Raw genomic sequence first — 22,500 nt, forward strand, 5'->3', positions numbered from 1 at the left:
ACTTTTTGTGTGCTTAATGGGCACTTTAAGCGACATGTTAGAACATGCAGTGAAGCCACTGATTCAATATTCATTGACTTTGAGTGAAGTGAAACATTGTCAAAACAGCGAAAAACCAGGGTGGTGAAACACACCAGCACCATGTTTGATTCAAACGCCCAAACACAACAGCCTAGTGCATGTGGAAGACAGACATCCCAGCCCTGTTTTTACAATTTGTCCAATTATAAACAAAGTTGTCCAGAATGCTTAATTGAATCATTTGGTCACATACCTTAGTTGTCAAAAAAGCCCACTGCAGGAAAAGGAAGTCAATATCCATGGTTGTTAATCAGTTTGACCTGTTGTTTGTAAGCATCCATGCTGACATTGCATCATACTCATACAAGTTTGTGACACTGGTGACAAGAACACCCTTGTACACATTCTCCGGCTGTTAATGCCTGCCCCTCTATTGTCCCATGGATGAGTGAGTGACGGAGGCCTGTGGCTCTGTTTTTCTTTAAAATGTATTGAAATAAAAAAAAATTATCATCCATCATGTATGTCTCCCCCCCACTCCCATAATATTCCATGGCATAGGTTTTTAGTGCAAAACTGCTCTCAATTATTTTTGGTTCTGGAAAAAATTATCAGGAGCCCCGCGTAACTTGTCAGCACCAGGTGGCCATAACTTCCATGTACCTCCTGATACAGTAGAAAGTACTAGCCAGTCAGATGGATCTAATTCAATTGTTGATTCAACATCACTGACAAAATGTAACTAAACAATGGTTGAGTTTTGCACAGAACACATGACCAATGTAATTACCTGTAAGCAGTCCTTGGACTGCTAAATGTGTTTGCTTGAATTTGAGCACCACATTTGATTTTCCCCCACTACTCGATGACAGATGTTCATACCTGAAATACCTGTTATATACTGCTGGGGATTTTTATGACACTAGCGATTTTATGGCTTTGATTTTCAAGGAGCTTGTGTGTATGACAACTTCCATGATGATGATGATGATGATGATGATGATGCCCTGTTGTCAACATTGTTACAGTTTCACAAAGTTTCTGATCAATGCATGGAAAATCTAAGCATCAATCACTTATGATACACACTCACTAAACAATGAATTCAGTTGTGGAATTCAGAATTCAGTTGTGTCATACATCATAGTGACTTTGAAGGCTATTCATTCAGGATATAGCTTGAACATACTTTCATCCTGAAAATATTGGCTTTATGATATTTGTAAATCCACTTGAAGGTTAATCTCACTTGGTTTGATCTTTGTGTATTTATTATTGGATAAAGTATGCATGTATGCTGAGGCTGTTCATGACTGGCAATGAAGCATACCATTAAATCGTAAGTCATGGGATTAAGAAGTTGCCCTGCATTGAGCAGATGATGCAAACTGTCACATGATGCAGTGATGTTAAATTGGTTGATTATATGTTTCTTGTAAGAAATTTTAGGAGACATTCAGATAAAACTTAGGATGGGGCTAAATATGTTTGATGGTAAAGACCTCTCCAGCTTGATTAAAGACATATATGTCCTATGAACTACTGTACTGTCCACCCTAATTTTCTCTCTGGGACAAGACACATGAGTACTCTGGGAGTTGCAAGACAGTACCTGAAGGTCTTTTTGTAGGATGATTTGGGATCAGTTAAAGCTGAATTTCATGGCTTAGGTTTTCTTTGGTTAAAGTTGAAAACTACTCATGGATGGAGGAATTGGAAACATACTTATGGGTAGGTTATATATAGTCCAAGGACACTACATTATATTTGTCATTGTTCAATGTTCACATTGCAGGTTTACAAGAATCGATGATAATGAGTTCCAGTCAGACGGGCCATGTGGGACACCCTAATACCATGAAATACCAAGAGAATCATGGCAGTGATACTTTTTCTGACTTTGTTACATTGGTTTGCCAGGAGGCTCAAAATTCCCAAACTCAAGTGAGTAACTTCAGTATCAGTAAACTGAGTTCCATGCTATGTTTCTGCTAACTAGGAATGGCATGATTATTGTTAAAACAGTATTATTGTTGCACCTGGCCAAAAAGCTGAATGTACACATTTGACGCGTAAAGGCAATTATTTATGTATGATTCCAGATATAAACTACTTTTCAGGGATGACAAGTCTTTATGGATGATCAACTTCTTTATTATACAATAGCGACGTTTCAGTATAGATACTTATGCCATTTTCAAGGTGGTTTATTACCGTATTACACACTACAAAGATAAAACATAAAGCTCGTTCAAAAGCTTTAAATGACATCAACATGCGGTCAGTAACAACAGAGTGTTAATTTGGACAGTACTCATGAAATACAAACTGTTCAAACACTTAACTATTGAAAGAATTCGTAATTGTAACAAAAATACCTGCACAAACCATCATCATGATCTTTGGAAATCGCTATTTTGCCATCGCCATATTTTCGAGTCATAACTCACTGAGCCAATAAAATTGAACAATGTCATTGACCTTAATAAAACGACCAATCAGTGGTAATCGAAACATAAATCAGCTGATAAGCACATGGTACATTGCTGTTACCAAATGATCTTGTAACAAGTGAAATTCAGTGTGTATCACAATAAAAAAACTGTTCACTGTACATATCCCTGTATTATGTGTTTTCAGGTGCTTAAAAAGATTTGTTTTGTTTTTTAAAATTACACGAACAGCGGAACACTGTACTAACATATAAAAGACAACTTTATCATGTAGACATGCATCACCCGAGTACTTACGATTTTAGCTGTGATGCAACATGATACCAGAAAACGCATGAAAATATGATCTTGTTAGATTTTATTTCATTGGATTAAATTTGGTCCCACTTTCATTCATTAAATTGTGTACAGCAACATCTGAGAAAACGTGTGAAATAGCATGTATATTTCACCTCATTCTATAAGCGTTCAACTTTCGCTTACCCTGTTCATGAGGGTCCGTTTTTCGCTCCTACCACGATAGCACATTTGCACATTATTCTAGTCTTCTAGCACTAATTGCACATTAGCCTAGTCTTCATAGGCCCTGAGACCCACATTATTGGCTCATTGAAGTCATATTTGACAATAAATTGCCAACATTTTGAATTTTAACGTAAACATTCCCTCTGGATTATGGTAGCCTTATTCCTGTGGATACACAGAATACATACAGAAAATCAAAAGAAATTTTAACACTAAGTCATAGCTATTCCTAGTGGTATACCTAATCTACCCCTGAGTTATCTCCCTTGATCCTGACATCACTGTATTGTTCTCCTGGAACCCTCCATAATTTTTCTGTATGGTCCACACGTATGACATGCAGAGAATCAGTGAAATTTATTTTTCAATCTTCATTTCTTCACAAATAGGTCAGTCACATACGCTCAATCGCATTGATATTGTATTTACGTATATATTTTCTTGTTTTTGGAATTTGAAAATTTCCTGCCCTTTGGTGACTAGAACGAATATGGCGCATAACATATGTCTCCTATGCCAGAAGTTTATGGCGGATGTCGATCCCCACTCTCTATGTGTCTCATTCTTCAAGGATTGCCGTGCTTTTATCAGATAGAGGTCTATTATGTCAGATGAGAGTTGGCTTATTATGGAGAAATTTCGTTCTATGGCTAGGAAGTGTAAGTATCTTCATCATCTGAATGTTCGGGAACAAAGAAAGCCAACAAGGGATCGCCTTCATTGTCTATTAAATCTGAGCCTAACTCCAGATCTAGGTAAAAATCTAATCATCCACCCACATGGTTATGTCTACCATTTAGGATTTACTAGCAGCTAGCTGGTTTCAAGTCCGATATTCAGACCGCTATGGATAAGTCCATACGGGACATTGAGGTCAGAAATGAGGTGAATTTAGCCTGCTATTGAAGCTATTGAGGGGACATATTTACCCGGAAAGACGGCAGATAGCCGCAATGACTTGGTGGTCGATGGCACGAGCCGGGGGCCAAAGTTATGTCCTGACAGAAACCAGGGCTGCTATGACCGTGGCTCAGGCTACACACTCCGCGATCTTGGTTCTCGGGAACCAACCATCCGTGGCAGTTCCCTCTTGCTCACAGCCTGCTATCCTTCCCCACGGATAGACGGCTGCAGGACTGTCACAGGCTGGATACCGTGCCGAGTGCACGGGATTCCTCTTCCGACTTGAGCCATTGTACCGGGTCCGCGGCTATTAACAATGTGCTTGTCAACCCAGCAACCGAGAGCCACGGGCCTGCTATCTTTTTCCATGGTGGGACTAGGCAGCAGGACTTTCACGGGCTTGATACCAGGACGCACGGGATTCCCGTCCCAGATTGAGCCATGATACCGGATATGCTGCTATTGACAAGGGCTTGTCAGCCCAGCAGCCCAACAGCCACAGGCCTAGCGGTTTGATCAGAGAATACGGCCACAGAACTGCAGGCGTATACTGACACGGATAATCAGTCCTTGAACCCGATGGTGTCTGACTTGGCCGATCTGGTCGCTTCATCGGTTTATCCCTTCTCACAACCGGAGTTCACTATGTGAGAGTGTTTGTTGACAGTACTAACTATGGATGTTTTCGGGAAGAGGATTTTCTCACCGGGTTGAATTTTTAAGGAGAAGTTGGAACTATTAAACGGTCTTTATCCCAATATCCTTCCACCTCCGTTTGAGGATCAGGGAATTGACATACCTTTGGAGTTGGGTTGCTGATTACTGCCGGAAGGGATGCCCAAGCTGTCTTTGTCGCATTCTTCATTACTTAAGAAACCATTGGAGTATTATAACTTTGGCCTCTCCAAGGCCACGACGTGGGACAACCTGCCCAGGTCTACGCCATTCACGATAGACTTATCCCGGCCAGTCTACCTAACTTGGATAAGGATTTTGCCCTCTTACAAGAAGTTAACGGCTTCCGGGAGCAAGCACTTCCGTGTACAATAGCGATTTCAAGCAATTAGATATGGCTGCTTGGACATCCATTGGTATGTTATCCTATTCTAGCTGGTTTGCCACGGGTCTACGGGCTTTGCTCCTCCAGTTTTCCAAGTTTACTCCTGGGTTATAAAGGACACAGCTCAAGAGGGGCGTTGGCGCATTATTTTCCTGGACATGGTTTATCTATCTCTAGCGGATGCTATGGCCAATCAAAGGAATATATTACATCGTCTCACTTTCTTTGAATGGATTCAGAGACTGGATTCATTAAGGAATTAAAATAGAGACATAGTCTAGAGTCTATGGATACTCTATAGTTTATTCACGGGTAGACGAGTATCATTGGTTACCTTTTACGACAAGCAGAAGGGACTCATAAGCCATCTCTTCCCCATTCATCACTTATAAATGGAATTTGAATTTCTCAACTTTTGGTAGATATCTACCGTATACGGGACTGGCATAAGTGAGTCAGGGAGTTGTCGATCTTTCCTCCACTCGACAATCTGTTACACTTGCCTTTGTATAAGGAAGCTATAGTTTTTCGTCATCTGAGCCTAGTTCTTCGCCTACTACTTTAGTTATTTATTAGTTGCATTGTAATCTACCTATGGCCACAGCTTCAAATCAACCTGGTACAGGTGTTTTAAGTACTCTGTATCACATACAAGAGTCAAAACGGCATAGCACCAGAATAGCTAGGTGAACTGTTAATTCCCTTCAACCAGACAACTGCGATCTCTAAGCAATTCTTAGCCATGGCTTCTTATGGGAGGCGTTTTTTCACTGGTGGTGCGCCATTTCTGTGGAATGATCTGCCGATCACTATAAAACTGCATCCATGGTTGATTACATTCTTTCACTGCACTATTAACTCAAACATTTCTTTATAGTACGTGTTTGAGCATTCACTTTGTGGTTGGATTTTGCAATAATTTTCAGTATTATCATCATTATTATTATTACTGAATTAAGATCACCACGGCTATTTCGAGACTAGCTACGATTTAAATTAATCTGCTGCCTCACGAGGTGGGGCAGTTCAGGTAGTCAGGACAGGTGTAGGAACCTGATAACGGATGGCATGTGCGATATACCGTTTGGTTGGAAACCAGATCGATATCCAGTTCACTATTTACAGGCAGGTGGCTTTATTCAATTGTCTCTATTTACCCAGCAGGTTAAATAGGTACCGGGTGGGATAAGTCATGTGACTATTCAACTTTCTAGCGCCTCTTGGCAGCATGACTAATAAAAGCTTATATGTCAACATTTGGATCATGTGCATTGTACATGGGAAGGGCGTGTTATAAAATTTCATCTATTATTTCATCTATAGAGCAAGGAGTCTTGGACTCCCCTGTCACCATACAGGGACTCTCAGTGTGATCTGATACTTTTTTTCTTCACAAGATTATCTGTTCATTCCAGATTAAGGACATATTTTCTCCTACATTTTTTCTTAAGTGGGTTTTTATCTTGGTAATACAATCCCTCCAAGAGTCACCATATCAACCAATGCAGGACACTTCTCTCAAGTTCCTATCATTTAAGATGGCATTCCTCCTAGTTTTTTTTGCTACAGCATCCAGAGTATCCGATTAACATGCTATAGATTTTATATCCATTAATTCTTCGGAAGGTTATAATCAGATGATAGATCTGATAGGACAAGACTTTTGTGCCCAATCTGAGCGTTGCATTGGTAGATGCAGCTTACATTGATATTTAGACACAATCGTTGCCGATTGTTCATTTCGTGCTAAACTAATGTTGATTCAGAGATATCTAAGAATACTATCTCCTCCTGGTTCAAGAAAACCATATCTTATGCATATTGTGATCAGGATCAAGATTCTTTTAATCTCCCCATGTTATCAGAGCCTTGGCTTCATCTTTGGTGGCTTGGTCGTCAGTTCCGTTGAAACAAGTAGTTGCCAGTCGCCAATGGAAATCATCTAACACTTTTATCCATTTCTATCTTAGAGACGTTGCTTCCTCTTTTGAGGGTCTCCACTCACTTGGTCCTTTAGTGACAGCGCAGCACCTCGCCTCTGCCTGATTACCCCTGGAAAAAGGGTAGGGGTGGGGGGTTTACACTCTCTCACTTCCCGGCTACGGTTGATAGCAATGGGTTGGAAAATATATTTTTCGTTCAGGTTGAGAGTCCTTAAGTACTATATATATATTAGTTGTATTTGATACCGGAAGTGACGTCATCAACCGGCAGTTACGTCATAACCGGAAATGACATCACAAGATTGAATTAGAAGATACTCAACCTAGTGAGTAAAGTCAGGAACTCAGGAAGTGACGTCATATTTCCGGAAGTGATGTCAATATCACCGGAAGTGGTGTCATAGGACCGGAAGTGACATCATATAATGGAATCTGAAGGTTATTAGTCTAAAACCCTGGGGATTGCTTCAAGGATCCGGAAGTGATGTCATGGTTACCGGAAGTGACGTCAGAATTTTAAGGAATATTAGGTTTAATGACATTTTTTTCGGGATGCAGATAGAATCATGATACATTTATAGGAATCTATCGTAATCCGGATTTATGGCGTCAGGGATTATATAATCCCTAATATTACAGATAAGGATTATCATGATATCTATCATATCCACCATAACTGTAGGAAGTTAGAAGACTCTCCATCTCTGGGAATGTATTCCCTCACTGCTACTGACCAAACTGGAGATAAATTATTTATCTCTGACTAAGTCATAGTTATAATTAGGAGGTTGAGTCATCAACTCTCAGCTAGTGGTATAGAGGGTAGTATCTTCCAAGGGTACCCCTCCTTCCTTACTTGGGATTCAGGCTACCATAATCCAGAGGGAATGTTTACGTTATAATTAGGAACAATTACATGTATTGTTAGTAATTGTTAGTAAACTTACCTCTGGATTATGGGGAGTAGTTCCCACCCTGTGTCCTCCCCGCGAAATTATCCTTAGAAGATGTCAAAGATGTGTTGTTTTTTAGAAAAATTATGAAGGGTTCTAGGAGAACAATACAGTGACGTCAGGATCAAGGGAGATAACTCAGGGGTAGATTAGGTATACCACTAGGAATAGCTATGATTTCGTGTTAAAATTTCTTTTGATTTTCTGTATGTATTCTGTGTATCCACAGGAATAAGGCTACCATAATCCAGAGGTAAGTTTGCTAACAATTACTAAAAATACATGTAATTGTTCCTTTTTTGCAATCACGGTTTTTACATGTACCGCGGGAAGTGAACATTGACTTGTCAAACTGTGCCATACGTAAAATGTATCCAGTCACGTACCCAAAGTGCTGAGCCAATGTTAATTATTATGCTAAATATGTACATGGAAAAAGACCTTTATACTAATACGATAGCAATATATATTGTCCCTGTAAAAATAACTGTTTAAGATATAAATTCTTCGGATGATGGAACAGAAATTCTCTGAAGTTATATTTTCGGATTGTTTTTAACTGAATCACCGGTAGATTGGAGCGAAATATGTACACAGGTGATTGCTGCATCCGACTTAGTTGAATAGCAGGTAGCAATCGAATTCTATATCATGTCTTAAAGATCACATATACTCTAGGGTGTACAAATACATAAATCGCTAATTGGCATCGTTATAAATGAAACCCCGTCATTAAAACTACTCATTTCGATCTTTAATTAACTTAAATCGACCTTTTAGACAACAGTGCACAATTCTCACCCGCGAACGAAATTTCAACCAATCAGAGCGGGGCGTCTCTGTGACGTCATATGAGGAATAGCTATGAGGGCTGATGCAGAATTCAAGTACATTTCAGGGGGTAAATTATCTTGTTTACAGGTTTGTATAAACCTGAAACGGTGACAACTTTTGTGAAAAATGAAAGCTATATGTTCTCACAATCTACTGTCATTTGATTTTGTCTCCTGCTTTGTCTAGTTTCCGAGTTACAACTTGTTTTTCCATAGACTATTCTGTCCAAATCGCTTGGAGTCGCTAGGCCTTATTTGTTCGAGCCAGACGCTAGTGATAGTGAAAACGATGATCAGCCTCGCTCATCACGGTTACAGTTAATTTCTTCAACCTAAACAGCTCGACATTAAGAAGGGTGGATGCCCATCAGATGCAGTTATTTGAAAATATCCCTATTATTCTTGTCTGATTGTAATAAAGTATCAAAGCAGTGTGGGCTTTTTCAGGTTTTCTATTGCCTGGATGGTATAATGACAGATCCAAATTGATCCCATTTCTGTGTTTTTTACCTCGATATTTAATCATGTCATGTAAAAATATGACGTCTATTACGTATGATAATAAAAATTGACATTTGATTTATTTGAATCCCTAAACTAAACAACCCTACTTTGCCATTGCTAGAAGAATCTGAAAATTTACTTAAGTAATTTGGTACATACAGTTTTATCACACAGAAAATGCCTATATGTATTTCTTATGCAACAATGAAGTTCTGTTTGTATTCTCAAAACAGTGACGGCCCATAAGTTTTCACATGCAATACAGCAATTAATACTCCCTTGTTGTAACCCGTGTTAGGTGGTATAAACCTACACATGTTATTTGTCATCATTCACTTGATGGTCAGTTAATGAAATTATAACAGGTAAAATTAGTGGTAACACCACTTAGATTACCCCGACAAAGGTTCCCATTTGACATTTCTTGTGTCTGGAGTAAATGCTCAACATTATAAACATCGATCAAAGGATTAACCGCTAACACGCTGATTGATTAATTAGTTTTATCTTACACAGCGGATTTGTCAAAAGGTAGTGTTTATGTATGTAGATTTACTAATCTATACTGAATACACTCTGTCGTGTCTGTGTCTGCGAAAAAACAACGTCTTCTTTCAAAGATTAACCGCCAATACATTGATTGATTGCTCATTATTGCCTAACTAAAATTACTTTCTTCAAAGAAAGGCGGACATTATGCAATTAATTGCCAGGTGTGCTATCATGGGTGACCAATGAGACTATACACCAATGTGAAATACCTGAAACGATGTCATCTTTTCGTACATTAGACTGTTAAAAGACACATCACTTGGAACAGGTGCAGATGAATGGCATATCACTTGTTTTTGTGGATGTTAATGGATACATTCCTCGAACAAGGTAATAGCCTGACATTGTTCCTATAACTTTAATCTGTTTTAAGTTTAATACTTGCATTTTGTTTCTATTCATTTGTCGTAGCATTCAACAGAATCATTGTTTTCGCCATGAAGTGTAATGAGACAGACAACATACACTAGGGAATGTGTGCGAATTATGATTCACATTGGCAAACTATAAAATGTCTAGATATTACAGTCCTGTTATAAATTCTTTGTAAGTATCAGCAGATCGTCTGCTTTTTATTTAGTTTCAAATTGCATACAAGTATGATAATAAACTAATTAGGATTATAAGACGTAAAAATATAAAGACGTACATTGACTAGTATCTACAAACTGGTGAGTGAACGTTAACCACGTGAATGTAGCAAGAAATTTATCGCGCAGTATTGTGACCACGACCCCCACCTCGCTTCCGTGGAAGAAATCGTTATGTTATACGTTGTGTCATGCAAAATCGTTTTGGTCATGATTCAAATACATATTTAACTACGAGTAGAAAGTAGTTTTGATTTTCTAACTTGATGAAAACAAGCCATAATCTCATTAATTCTAACAGACTTTAGCCCCTGACTTTACGATTTTCAAAAATGGCAGCGCCCTGTCGCGAACATCCGCCAGTCTGAGGATAAATGCTATTTAGGCTTGTTTTCACCGAGTTACAAAATCAAAACTACTTTCTACTGGTAGTAAAATATGTATTTGATTGATGGCCAATAGGATTTTGCATGACATAGCTTATAACATAACAATCTCTCTCGTGGAAGCGAGGTGGCTGTCAATATAATACTACTTACAGTATTATTGTCACTTCGACCACAACCTCGCTTCAGAGGAAGAAATCGTTATGTTACAAGTTGTGTCATGGAAAATCTTTATGGTCATCAATCATATACATATTTTACTACAACTAGTTAGTAGTTTTGATTCTTTAACTTCCGTGAAGCGATCTGAACGCAAGTAAGATATCATTTCAGGCTTCCACAACTCTCGCTTTGCACTCACAAACAACCCATTTAGCACGAACTGCGGGGTCCTGTCGAAAAACTGTGCATGACGACACCATTGCCCAACCCCTAGGAGCAATTGACAACAAACAACGATTCGGCATGTCTTCGTTGATGTCGAGAAATCATCAAAATGACAGGCTTGCTACACACTTTCTATACAACTAACTGAAAATCCTTCCTCATATGACATCACTGCAGTGCTCTGGCGACAGAGTTACGTAACCTGTCTGTGGTTTCATTGGCGTGCGAGAGTGAAGCAGGCGACTTTTTGGCAACTTTTAATCGCTCGGTATTAATTAACCACAAATTTTTTAAGAATGAATTTGGTGTTCCGCATAAGACTAACCACAAGACTTTCATATGTAATAGTTAAAAGAGTTAAAAAAAACAAGGTTTATTTGTTCTTTAATATCATTAATGCCTTCAAACAAACGTTGGTTGACAGACTATAGTTTATATGAAAGAAAAAAACCTGACAAGAAACTGGAATCCCAGATCAAGTAAACAGTCAAACCATAAGCATATTGCTATTGTAACCCTATTCAGCAACCCATGCTTGTCGTAAGAGGCAACTAACAGGATCGGGTGTTCAGGCTTGCTGACTTGGTTGACACATGTCATTGTATCCCAATTGTGTAGAACAACATAAATCAAAATTTATCTATCACCACTCTTTCTTTTAAAAAGTCAATGATTAAATGATATTTAACATTAGTAAAAATGTCCTTAACTGTTTTGACATTGAAATATTTATCCCTAGTGATGGGAAAAATCACCTTTTAACAGGTATTCATGGGTATATCTTGCATGGCCAATGGGACGATGTCGCATAATGACCTCTTCAAATCTGGACTGACAACTCAAATAGTATTCTGTCATACTGAGAGATATGTTTTTTTTATTATTATTGTGAACTGTTTTTTTCTGTAAAATATGTTCATTTCAGAGATTAGTTGTTAGTCTAACCAAGTAGGTTTAACTGATTGTTTGTTTTATTTGATGTAATTTATTGATACCTACTTGGGTGTCCCACTTCTTTTGCATCAGATCATAAATATAAGATGTAATGGCAGGTTTGCAATTAGAGTATGGGATGGAAAGTGGTGTCACAGATTTGTTGAGTTCTGCCTTAGCAGCAAAATTGGCCATTGTGTTACCAGAAATTCCAACAGAGGATGATGTCATATTGGCCAGTAGCAAGACCATTATATGATTAAATTATTTCGATTAAAAGTGGATGTTTACAAGAGAGGCTTTTTATAGCCTGAAGGCACGAAAGAGAGTCTGAAAAGATTTTATATTGTTTATGTTTAGGGTGTATATTAATATATTTAAGAGCTATTAGTATTGTGTTTGCATCGTCTGTGAAAATTGAACTGTCATTGGGTAATCTGGAAGATATTGTTCTGGATCCAATGACAGTGGCACAGGGCACTGGGCCACCATCCTTGGATCCATCAGTAAATAAGGATTTGTATGTATTATTATAATACTTTGCCATCAGCAAAGACTCGATACAAATAATTATTGATAATGAAATGTACATCCTTTCCAGACATTACTTAACATGAAAGGCCAAATATTAAAACATTACAATTGTGGATGGTTAGTTAACATGATGAAAATCTAAAGTTCTTTCTGCCTGAGGACTGCCAAAATACCCCATTTATGGCTGTGATGTAATATAAGTATATTTCTTGGAATTTTTAACAATGATAGCTAGTGTTCTATATTTTATTTCATGCTTAAAACATCACATCAACTGTTGCTTGGCCATTTCTGTATTATGTATCTTTATCAAATTGGATATGTAGCAAGTTTTTCAATTTCAAAACAATATGTTATCAGTTTTGGGCACAATTCAATTTTGCTGATGTTCAACATGGCTACCTCAACAGACTTTATTTAAAACCAGACATGGATCAGTAAGAGCCCTTTTTTCAGAAAGTGTTGAAATGAGTTGTGAAAATAGTTACCAATAGTACGAAATGTGATTTATTTTTTCGATATTGTTTATTTTCCCCTTCATTCAACCTTTGCACCTTACAGTCAATTTCCTGAAAGTAAACATGCTGTCACTGACATTAAAGATAAAAGAAGATGGAAAATTAGAAAATCATATATCAAAGCCCCTTTTGCACAGTATCTGTCATCATGTTTCAACACAAAATAGCTTGTGGTTTGGATGGATGTCAGAGCTCTACGCAAAAGCAACGAACTTGCGCAAAAGCAAGGAACTTGAATGCATGATCTCTTTCTCAGGACTGGGCACTTGAAAGATACCCTGTGACCTGTAACCCAGCACTGACTTTGCATCCTCTGCTCTGATATTAAGGAAGCTGGGCTATAACATGTCTGTTCCTTCTAATGACAACATATTTTATTGAAATAAATATGATTTTGTTGTGTGTTAGTTTGCTAAAATATTTTGATAATAAAATTAAGCAAAAATCTACTGGATGTTGAAAACTGAAGTTCAGTTGGAATGGAAATGACTGTAACAAGATTTGCAGAAAATGTTTAAATATATAAACCTCCAGTGAGGTCACTCTATTGTCTCACCAGGTTCTCCTTTTACCAGGTAAACCTCTCCAGGCAGTTTTGCAGGGCATTCAGCAAGAAATCCCAGGGATTTTCTACAGAATTGCGTGGGTCCCAGGGATTTTCTGAGGTATCGCCTGGGGAATTTCTGAGGAATAGCCCTTGACTTTGAAGTATTGTACTCATACAAGTTTTGAATTTGATTGTAAAATATCACATTATTGAAAACTTCCAATATATTGTGCCGATGTCTGGTTTCGAACCTGCAACCCTTCGTTTACTAGCTTGGCTTATCCACTAGGCTACGAGGGATAGGTCTGAAAGTAAGTGATTGTTTGCCAGTATGAACCATGTGTTCCTCACAATATGTGTAGTGCGTTCACTGCACATGCAGGACAGGGGTAGCACATGCATGGCAAGGTATCGTTAGCCAGTTGCATCCCAGTTGATTTCAGCAAATACCAAATATTAAAATTATATCTAAAGTATATCTTTGGTCGGTTCATGATTTGGATCAAAATCTCGGAGTCGGTTTTGATCTTTTACATCACCAATGACAGACATTTCAAACTGATGACTACCGGTACATGTGGATGCGAGCTAAAACCACTTGGCACTATTTGTTACCATAATTTCCATTTAAATTTGATGCTGTATAAAGGATAACTACTTTAGTTTATGAAACATAGGTGAGGTGAGGTGAAATTGTCTGCCTCAGGGTTTCAGCTGGTGTCAGTAGATGCCCATACTTGTTGTGCCAGTCAGCTGCTTGCTACTACTAGCACGGATGCAAACATGCTGCATGGGTGGGCGGTCTTGACTCAGATGTCTTTGATCAGGTAGCTGTCACTGGGTCAGCCCAGGGTCAATTTACAGTTAGCTTGGCTGGCTTGGAGGGCACATGCAGCTCGCCTGAAGCTCATTGGTCGAAGACCTTAGCCACGGGCGGCACTTTTGACCGGTCAGTTAGGGAGTCTGGATCTTTGGATAATGACAACCCTTCTATTATTCTGTTAGTCCCAGACTTTCCGGATCCGCATGGATCTAGCACTTACCCTGTTTCGCATCCAGAGATTGTTATGCGAGACAGTTTGTTGACAGTCCCTTCCATGGATACGGAAGCTGATGATTACGTACCAGGATGGACTTTTAGAGTGAAAATTGAACTTATCCATGAACTTTATCAGTCTACAGTATCATCACCATCTGATCAACCGGCACTTGAAATTCCTGTGGAACTGGGGACATCAGGATGTCTGCCACCTGAATGTGACTCTAGACTTTCCTTACCTCACTCTTTTATAGTCAAGTCAGCCTTGGAATCTTGTAACATGCAACTTGCTAAGGCCAAGAACGTATCTAGTTTACCTAGGATCTCTCAAAGACTGGGTTACAGTATTCATGACAGTCTATTACCCTGTGCTTCACCTGAGCTGGATGATGACTATTTTCAACTGGATTCCTAAGGAACACTTCATTCACCTATCTAACAAGGACGTGGCGTGACTCAGATATGGCATACACAAACTGGTTTGCGGCTGGTGTTAAGGCCTTGCTTCCCCAAGTCATTCAAGATTACATGGGGGTAAAGAAGGATGCCTTACTTGCAATGTCACCCCATGAAGTTGCTCAAGCTCGTTCCTTCCTTAACGTAGTGTACCAGCGAGTCAGTGATGCTATGCAAGCCAGGTTAACACCTTAGGACGTTTGACTGCCATGGAAATCTCTGAACATTGGCCTCATTGTGACTAAGGATGTTGTGACCACGCGTAGTCTAGATCAGCCTTTTGCTACAGCCTCAAGAGTGTCTGAACTCCATGCTCTAGATTTCTGATCAGTTGTTTTCATGGATGGCTATAAAAAGATCATGTGCAGGGCTCTTCCTGAATTTATTGCCAAGAACCCTTTGGACTGAGAGTGTACAAGATCCCTGCTCTTCCAGTTACCTCTTCCCAATTATACAAGTCTAGACTTCTTTGTGTAAGTCCCACTTTACGTTGGTATCTTCAGCGCGCATACACAGTTTCAGACAGAATCGTCGTCTATTCCTATCTTGTAAGATCAACATGGATACTGAGATCTCAAAGAACACCTTATCTTCCTGACTTAGAGAGACGATTGCCTATGCCTACCAGGACTGTTATCGGGACTTAGTTAACTTAAACGTTAGCTACGTCTTTAGCTGCTTGGAGATCTGTGTCAGTAGAACAGATTGTGTCGGCTTGCCAGTGGAAGTAAGCTAATACCTTCATCAACTTCTACCTCAGAGATGTTGCTTCTTCCATGGGCGGGTTGAAGAACCTTGAAGGCGGCTCAACACCGCTTGATTATTCTTTGTGGGGGTTGGGGTTTGGTGTATTTTGTTCTCAGAGATGTCCGCATGTGGCATGTTACTGACTGGTCTGTGAGGGAGATGGAGCTTTCAGGATTCAGGGACCACCTCCGTGGTGTAGTGGTTAGAGCGTCTGCCCGGAGAGTTGAAGGTCGCGGGTTCGATCCCCGACTGCGTCATACCAAAACACGATAAAATATGGTACTTGTTGGTCCCTGCCTGGCGCTCGGCATTAATGGGTATAACAAAGACTGGTCGTCTCGGAGTCAGTATAATGTGTCTGAGTGGGGTATTCATGCTTCACTGCGGCATGGTATCTCAGTGGGCTAGCACTATATATAGAAAACCAGCTTAAGTCTGGGCTAGTACAAGCAGCCGCGCACACACATACACACGCATGCACGTCGTCATATGAGCGAAATATTCTCAAGCACGACATTGAATCCAATTTCACCTCACCTCCAGGATTCAGGATACTTCATTGGGTGAGAGTCTACTTGATGTCATGGAATCTCTATCCTAATTTTTGGTCACGTGTTAATCAGTGGATTGGTAGACTACTAGCATTAGTTGTTCACACCAATGTGACGTCATGAGATCAGTAGTGATGTCACTGGGGCGATGGGGTAGCCTAGTGGTAAAACCGACACCTGTCACGCTATAGATTATTTTAACTTGAAGCGTTTCTCCGCCGACAAGATCGTTAACAACTTTGGTAAAACATTTCTTGACATGTGCTCTGTTTTTAACATTCATATACTAAATGGCCGATGTGGAAGTGACACAGAAGTTGGAGACTTTACTTTTCTAGGTTCAACTGGTACCAGTGTTATTGACTATATCATTTCTTCATCAACAATATTTGACTATATTCTAGATTTTAGCATACAAACGAGAACTGAATCTGATCATCTTCCCACTACATTAAAACTAAAAACAGTACAACTTGAGCAATCCAACACTTCTACCAAATGTAGGAATAAGCCGTTTAAGTTCATTTGGGATAACGATAAATTAGAACAGTTTAGAGAAAATATTTTGTCAGATAACGTACAAGAATTACTAGATAAATCGATTGACTGTGCATTCGTTAATATTGATGATAGTATAAGCTATATGACCGAGGCACTCTGTCTGGCCGCCTCTTGCATGAAGAAAACAATTAGCCCTCCCACAACAACAACTAATAAATGGTTTGACTCTGAATGTGAAAGATTAAAATCAGACTGATGTAGAGCTCTGAATAAGTTTAGGAAATTGAAAGATAAAGAATCATACGATCAATATTGCCCTAAAAGAAATAAATATAACTCAATTCGTAAGGAAAAAAGCCTTAATTATTATAAAGAGAAGCAGAGGGTAATAGAAAACAGTATATCTGATTCAAAAAAACTTTGGTATGAACTCAAACACCTGAATACTAGACATGAAGCTCAAAAGAACATCGAAATGATCGACTGGCTAGAACACTTTCGGACACTGTTTAACTCTTTACATAATGAAAATGACGATGTAACATGTGATAATTTCGAGAATGAAATCCATCAGATCCGAATTCAGAGCTTACCAAGGTAATACTTGATTCCCCAATTACTAGAGATGAAATCTTAGATAGCATTAACCAACTGAAATGTAATAAATCACCAGGAATTGATAAAACAATATCTGAATTTTTTAAATACTTTGCAGATCTTATCGTCCCATACTTAGAATTGCTCTTTAATTTGATATTAGAAACTGGTACGTTCCCCAGATGTTGGGCAATTGGCATAATAGTTCCTATCCATAAACAAGGTAATATAAATAATCCAAATAATTACAGAGGCATAACACTACTGAGCATATTTAGTAAAACTTTCACCTCTATAATAAATAAAAGACTTGTAAACTGGGGAGACTCAATGGATAAGATCAGCTGAAGCAAGCTGGCTTCAGACAGGGATATACGACAGTAGATAATATGTTTATACTGCAAAGTATTATTCAAAGGTATTTAAACTCTAAAGGGGGAAATTCTACACATTATTTGTAGATTTTTCTAAAGCTTTCGATTCAATACAACGAAAAAAACTTTGGCTTCTATTTAATACCCACGGTCTCAGTGGTAAATTGAGTAAACTTTTATGCAATATGTATGAAAATGTTAAGGCTTGCATTAAAAGTAATCATAATTATTCAGAAACATTCTACTTGCAACTTGGTGTGAGACAAGGCTGTATACTAAGCCCATTTCTATTTTCCTTTTTTATAAATGAGTTAGCACGACAAATCGAAACTAATTGTGTACACGGGATTCAACTCCACCCAGATATAGTTCATATTTTCCTATTGCTATTTGCAGATGACATTGTTTTGTTCTCAAGCACGATTAATGGCTTACAGAATCAAATTAATGAACTTGAAAAGTTACTGCGATAAATGGAAATTAACTGTAAATAGAGAAAAAACGAAAATTGTTGTATTCAAAAATGGAGGCAAATTGTCAAAAAAGGAAAACTGGTTATATAAAGGTATGCAGCTGTTGTGTATTGGCTTTTATAAATATTTGGGACTATATTTCACCAGTGGCCTGTCATGGACGAGGCATGTAAAATATGCAGTGTTACAGGGACAAAAAGCATTAATTGGAATTATGAAACAGTTGAGTGTACTTGGTAATATTAACTACTCTTCATTCTTTAAAATATTTGATGCCCAAGTCAGTCCAATTTTATCATATAAATAAATTTGGGGAATAACAAAATTTGACGATATTGAAAAATCCATTTATAATGCGATGCAAAAAGTTCCTCGGAGTTAAAATTAACACTATTAACGCAGTGATTTATGGTGAATGCGGTAGGTACCCAATGCACATTCTTACAAGCATTAAAGTTATTAAGTACTGGCTAAAACTGTTGATTATGCCTTCAAATCGCTTATCTAAGAAGTGTTATAATATGATGTTGTTATATGATAAAGGTGGACAAAAAAACTGGGCAACCAATGTAAAAACCTTTTTATATTCTATTGGTTTTGGAATTACATGGAATACACAATATGTCGAATCACCTACGTTATTCATACAATCCTTAACGACAAGACTAAAAGATATGTATATTCAAACATGGTGTGGAAGGATATCTTTATCAAATGAATGCATGTATTATTCATTGTTTAAAAATGCCCTAGCTCTTGAGTCATATCTATCCTGTGTTAATGTTAAAAAGTTTAGAATAGCACTGGCACGATTCAGATGCTCTTCTCATGATTTGTTGATTGAAAGAGGCAGATATATGAATGTAAAAAGAGAAAATAGAATATGTACACTTTCTAATTTTAACGAAATAGAAGATGAATTACATTTTCTCCTAATATGTCCATTTTATGACCGGTTGCGAACAAAATATATTAAAAGATATAACTATGTCCATCCAAATGTGATAAAATTCTCCTCATTGTTAAGTAGTAAAAATCCAGTTCTTCTACAAAATATTTCAATGTTCATTTACTATGCTATGATTACCCGATCTAAATTCCTCTCAAATGTAACATAACTTTATGTACTATAGGCCTGTGGCCTTCTCAGTGCAAATAAAGATTATTATTATCCCACCTGTCACGCTGAAGACCCGGGTTTGATTGCCCACATGGGTACAGTGTGTGAAGCCCATTCTGGTGTCCTCCGATGTGATATTGCTGGAATATTTCTAAAAGCGGCATAAAACTAAACTCACTCACTCTGACATCATGAATTAAGAGGAGATAATTCCACAGGGTGAGGGCATACCACTATGACCTCGGGATCGTTTTTTATCCATTTGTGCTGTATGTGTCTGTGGTAACCACAGCAATAAGGCAACGATAATCCAGATGTAAATTTACTAACAATTACTAACAATACTTCTAATTGTTCCTATAAAAACAGAATATGTATCGCTAATGCATCTTTTTTTTCCAGATCCTCAGCTAAATCTTAGTTCAGGAACACCTTCCAGATCTTTGGCCTTGGACAAGTAACCAAAAGTTGACTGGCTCTTGTCTTTTTTATGTATGAGGTCAGCTGTCACCTGATTGCTAGAAATGGTTCATGGTACCTCTTTCCTTTGTGGGAAAGTATTCATGGAAAGAAAGAAGTGACCTCTGCATGTAATCAGTAACTATTATTGTATGATTTTATAGATGTTATCTTTTTGTTTCAGTCCAGTCCATCTACACCACCAATGAAGAGTCCTACAAAACTACCCCAATTCTTTGCACCAGGAATGTTGCCACCGCCTCCACCACCACCACCAAACCTTGCTAGGCCAGTTGCTATTCTCCGTACATCTGACGGACAGGCTGTGATCAGCAGCAGTTCTCCAGTATCAAGCTCTGTAACAAGTAACAATCAAATATTATCACTTTACTTACTCCTTTACACTAGTAAGCCAATAATTTTTTGAAAGTTACATTCGGGGAGAAAGGAAAACTTGAGGCTCCTCTGGTAAGGATCACCCTGTGCTGGACCAGGAAATGATCCCATATAGGTTTTATGGTTTTATTAGTTCTGACAAAAGAATTTGGTGTCCTCCCATTACGCAGACAGGCAGTTCACAGACGCCTTAAAACGACAACATTTACGGTTCCATGCACATGTTAGCTACTGCCTGTTACCTACACATTATAATGGAATAGTCCAAATAAAAACACAAAAAATAACTGGAACTATATTATATTTACTTTGAAAGATGGCTGAAAAGACATTAATTTTAATTTTGATTGCTGCAATATAAAAACAGTTGATTTTCGTAAACATTTGGGCTTAACCTTCTCGTCTAACGGGAGTTAGCGGCATCATATTGAAAACATTGTCAAAAGACATCTAAAATGATTGGAGCATTTCAGAAATTAAAGCTCCTACTAAATAGAACAACACCAGTTTTTCTTCAGGATTTACTCCCACCTGTAGTAGGCAACCGGACAAGTTATGAGTTGAAAAACTTGAATAATTTTTGCCAACCATGTACAAGACTGAGGTACTCAACATCATCTTTTATTCCATCAGCAGTTAAAATGTGGAATAATATTCCCTTAGCTAGCCTATTAGAAATTGTGACTCTGTTGCATCTTTTAAATCTTATATCCATTTGAAAGAAAAATGTGCACCTAAATACTATTCATATGCAATAAGGGAGTTAAATGTTTGGCACAGGGATAAATCTACCCCCGCGTCCCGCGTCTCTGACATAATAAATTCTGACAGGACTCAAATTTTTTTTTTACATGTGCGTCCTCTTTTGATGAAACACTAATGTTTATTTTTGTGGAGAGGCAATTTCAAAGTATACATGGCTAAATCTTCGTAGATTAACTTCCATTCTCAAATAATTGACGTCAGTTAATAAGTACACATTATTTTAAAACGATTGCAGCTTTCATTCGTCATGATAATCAGTTCATTTCCGCGTTTCCAAAAATAGACATCTAGGTCACACCAAGGGAGGTAAGCGGTATGCAAATGAGATCCCAAGATTCATTGCATGTGCAAAACTACTAACCTAGTTTTTACACTCTATAAATAGACACAAAGACGCTAAGGGAGGTAAGCGATATGCAAATGAGGTTTTTCAAGACAAAATGATTGGTCAATGAACATTGTGACTCAAAATCTGAGCTCTCAGTACAAGTAAGAGGAAAGCAGGAAGCTTTAGTCAGTAGCTGAACAACTGTTAAATCTATCTGCATGTAATTTGAAAGTGACATTTGACAGGGTTAAAGTTCTTCTGAAATATACTGGCCACATAAAGAAACTGTGCACACAGAAAATGTAGATATAGGCACACAGCGTCTTTATACATAAATACAGGTGTGAACATAGCAAGTATTGGAGACAATCAAACGCTTCATGCACGTGTTAGGCGACATGACGTCATCGATAGTGGCCTATGGACTTGCAATGTGTTACTACACGTACAGCCCGTGCAGCTGCACACAACATGTTAAACTCAGAAATTGCTGTCACTGTCGAAAGCTTGATCTTTGGTCATTCAAACGTTCACAAATTCACATGAGAAGTCACATGCACATCATGCCAAGATTAACATCTGCTCAACGTCATGAAGCCAATAGAATGGTTTGAGCAGGAATGAGCCAACAACAGGTGGCAGCACATTTCCAATGCCATCGTAACACGATATCTGCATTGGTCAGGCGTTATGGAAACACTAATGACGTCGCCGACCACTCACAGTATGGGTGTCCCCGACGTAACGACGCCATGACAGGACAGATGGATTCGGGTGACTCATCTCAAACACAGGTTCAAGACGGCAGTGACCACGTCCAAGACCATTCCCCAGGCCTTCAATGCTCTTTCAGTAGCCTCTATGCATCGTCGATGCACTGCTGTGCTTCACGGCACATGGTGGTCATACCCGTTATTGACTTTGTGACTTCATCGTGTGATGCCGTACTCGATTTTGAACTTCTGACGTCATCGTTACGGATATTGTTCTTGCTCTTTCCACATTTTCTTGTGGTCCGATACTTCAGCTTATAAAGTGTCTACATCATTTCA

At 38.4% G+C, this 22,500-nt stretch overlaps 1 protein-coding gene across 3 annotated transcripts in view; it reads left to right on the plus strand.

Moving 5' to 3' along the window:
* Window positions 1-22,500, plus strand: part of LOC124254147 (nuclear factor 1 X-type-like) — a 133,005-nt gene that overhangs the window by 91,571 nt on the left and 18,934 nt on the right. For all 3 annotated transcript variants that reach the window (XM_046688025.1, XM_046688024.1, XM_046688026.1), the window contains 2 exons: window positions 1,817-1,965; window positions 20,144-20,324. In XM_046688025.1, the coding sequence (XP_046543981.1) occupies window positions 1,817-1,965; window positions 20,144-20,324 (330 nt within the window). The remainder of the gene's footprint in view (window positions 1-1,816; window positions 1,966-20,143; window positions 20,325-22,500) is intronic.

This window comes from Haliotis rubra, unplaced genomic scaffold (genome assembly GCF_003918875.1).
Source record: "Haliotis rubra isolate DU_JTF1 unplaced genomic scaffold, ASM391887v1 Scf566, whole genome shotgun sequence".
NCBI lineage: Eukaryota > Metazoa > Mollusca > Gastropoda > Lepetellida > Haliotidae > Haliotis > Haliotis rubra.